The sequence below is a fragment of the Squalius cephalus genome (assembly GCF_949319135.1).
Source record: "Squalius cephalus genome assembly, chromosome: 5".
In the NCBI taxonomy this organism is placed as follows: domain Eukaryota; kingdom Metazoa; phylum Chordata; class Actinopteri; order Cypriniformes; family Leuciscidae; genus Squalius; species Squalius cephalus.
In genome coordinates this window covers 1,031,629-1,035,000 of record NC_137126.1, presented here as the reverse complement: position 1 = coordinate 1,035,000, position 3,372 = coordinate 1,031,629, and the positions used below count along the sequence as shown (strand labels likewise).

Here is a 3,372-nt window from a genome sequence, read left to right as displayed (position 1 = left end):
TTATCTCAGTCTCCACACTTCATCTTAAGAGGGGTTCTTCGTTTCATACAGGAAATAGGGCAAAGCGCAGCCTCTTCAACAGGAAGTAGGACAAGTGAAACCTCTAACGATGTGCTGTAATGCCACGATCATCACGCTTTACAGTCTCACGCTGATCCTGCACTGAGGCTTTAACACATGATATTAGACACACGTTTGATTGTTCTCGTGAGATTCTACGAGTAAATCACGGAAAATACTGAGACGTGTCGTGTATAAAGAGCACGTGCAAATCATAACTCTTCATTTTACAGTGTCCTTGTTACACGTTACATGTAGTTACTTCAGTAATAACAGTAAATTACATGCAACTAACCCTCAACCAAACCCTATAGTGAGTACATGTTATTATTACTCAGAACTTAAATGTATAATTACACTGTAACAAAAAGTGTAACCCACTATTTGTGTCCTTATTACACATGATACATGTAGTTACTATAGTAATAACTATAAATTATGCATAATCACATGCAACTAACCCTCAACCTAAATCTACAGTAAGTACATGTTGTTAATCATTATTACTCAGTATTTAAATGTATGATTACACTGTAACAAAAAGTGTAACCCACTATTTTAGTGTCATTGTTACACACCTTGTCACATGTTGTTACTTTATTAATAACTATAAATCATGCATGCATCTAACCCTAAAAAACCCCAAAACCCAAACCCAAGAGTTCAACATTACTGCTAATAAACTGCATGTAATTAATGTGTAATTATCCTGCAGAGCTGCTGGTAATTACAGTTCTGTTACATTGTAATTGTACAATTAAGTACTGAGTTATATCAATTAAAAACATGTACTTGTAGGGTTCAGATTAATTGCATGTAATTATGCATAATTTACTGTTGTTACTATAGTAAAGTGCATGTGACGTGTGTAACAACAAGGACACTCTCATAAAGTGTTACAATGTTACAGAAACATTGATCATGGTTAAGTTGTAAATAAAATAAAGATTATTAGTCTTCCTACATCAACATTTCAAGTTTAATGTCGTGTTACTTGCCGTTTCTGTAAATAAATGTGAACTTTACTAACAATTAACAGTGGAAACTGTTTTCAGTGTAGTTGCAGTTTGTACATTTCTGTTATGTATTTCAATAGTTTTTTATTTGTTTTTTATTATTTATAAGTGAGTTTTGAGTTTTTCCATCCACTTTGCACAGACCCCTATAGTGGCCCTTGTGGGTTTCTGGACCCCAGTTTGAAAACTCTTGCATTATAGTGTTGGTTACACTTGATTTTAAAGTTTCATTGTTACAGTGTAATTATATATTTATAAGTACTGAGTAATATTAATTAACTACATGTACTTACTATAGGGTTAGGGTAGGATTAGGGTTTGGTTGAGGGTTAGTTGCATGTAATTATGCATAATTTACTGTTATTACTATGGTAAGTACATGTATCATGTGTAACAAGGACACAAATAGTGGGTTACATTTTTTGTTACAGTGTAATTAAACATTTAAGTACTTAGTAATAATAATTAACTGCATGTAGGCTATACTTACTATAGGGTTTGGTTGAGGGTTAGTTGCATGTAATTATGCATAATTTACTACGGTAAGTACATGTAACATATGTAACAAGGACACTGTAAAATAAAGTGTTACCAGGGTTAGTTGCATGCATAATTAACTGTTATTACTATGGTAAGTACATGTAACACACTGTATGTAACAAGGACATAATTGTTGCTGTATTGTAACAGCATTTGTTCTTACTTACATCCCTTTCGATCCGTATTTGTTGTAAAACTCCATGTGGTTGCACGCCTGAATCCATCCGACCGTCCAGCTCTCTTTCCCGGCCACGGGCGGCACGATGACCCGGGCTGACGCGCGGAAGTGCGGCGTGCGGTAACGCAACACCACGCTGGAGGACTCGTCGATGCTGGTGGGGTTCGGGTCGATGGACGAGTTGACCTCCAGAACCATGATGCTGTCGCGGAAACTCTTGGGTTTGCATCTGATACTCTGAATACAGCCCATCACAAGCAACGCGAGCGGCCAGCAGAACATCAACCCTCAGAATAACGCTCACGACGCGCTGTCCCTCAGAATAACGCTCACGACGCGCTGTCTGTCAGAGTAACGCGCACTATACGCGCTGTCACTCAGAATAACGCGCTCTCAGAACGATCCGCTCCAACTCTAAACGACGCGTCGCGGTGTCGCGTCAGGACAGAACGGAACGGCGTTCTTCTTATTTAAAAGAAAACAAAAGAAAAGAACTAAAAACAATGTTCGTCTGTCCGTCATTGGCGAACCGCTCAGCTCACACTTATTAATCTTCTCCAATCATCACCAAACGGGCATTTCTGCGTCATAACTCTCGCAAACACTGGTTTCAGATTAAAACAAATAGGTTAAACCCATCGGCTCAGGATATGCTACTGTTGGCATGTTGCGGGCAAATAAATTATTTCTAAATGCTATAGTGTGTTTGGGTATCAAAAAGGACGCTGGAAAAGTCATTTTTTTGCATTGGATATTCACACTGTCGAGGTGTTCTGTGAGTTTGTCCTTGAGGTTCAGTTGGAGGAAGCTCACTTTCTCGTGCACTAATGAGTGAACGATCCGTGTCGCGCGCCGCAGCATCCAGGTGAACTTCATCAGCCCGTAATGAATAAACATGAGCGATGAATGAATCAGTCCCGCTGTCACGAACACACATGTTGTGCTGAACAGCCCATCGTTGCCCCGTCTCTCCTCATCGGTTATTATAATCCCTCATCCTCCTCATCCTCATCCCTGTGTCTCAGCCTCCGTCCCGCAGCGCTGTGAGAGTCACCGCATCAGCTGCAGCTGCTCGACTCCGAGCGCCCGTGACGTCACTTCCTCTCCGCGACGCGCGCATCATGGGACGTGTAGTTCTGTTGAAAGAGGCGCTCTTCATCTATGCTTTGTGTATATGATATTTCACAAATAAAATAAGAATTTTAATTGTATTGTACATCTCCAGGAAACCAAAAGCCTATCATGGTCATAACTCACAAAATTTAGTACCGGTAAACTAATATTTTTTTATATATAATAATTAATCATGAAATGTAATCATGATATAGGCTACAGTGATGTAAAATATATTTTTTAAATTATCTTGGTCAAGCTCAGGTAAATACATTTAACCATTTATTAAACAAAATCAATGAAATGGTAGATCAAAAATGTCCACCCTGTTGGGGACAAATGAAGAATATAAAAATACTTATGATTCAAATTTATGGGCATTGTGTACATTTTCTTAGACAACTCATGTCCCTTTGTCCCTTTAAAAGTATATCGGTTAATAAATTATCAGAATAATAAATATAT

General features: G+C 38.5%; 1 protein-coding gene across 1 annotated transcript in view; it reads right to left on the bottom strand.

The window, feature by feature from the left end:
* fam78ab (family with sequence similarity 78 member Ab) overlaps positions 1-2,838 on the bottom strand; it is a 12,527-nt gene extending 9,689 nt beyond the window's left edge. Inside the window, exon 1 of the mRNA XM_079871400.1 lies at positions 1,784-2,838. Coding sequence (XP_079727526.1) covers positions 1,784-2,076 — 293 coding nt within the window. The 5' untranslated portion in view covers positions 2,077-2,838. The remainder of the gene's footprint in view (positions 1-1,783) is intronic.
* Between the last annotated feature and the right edge of the window lie 534 nt (positions 2,839-3,372).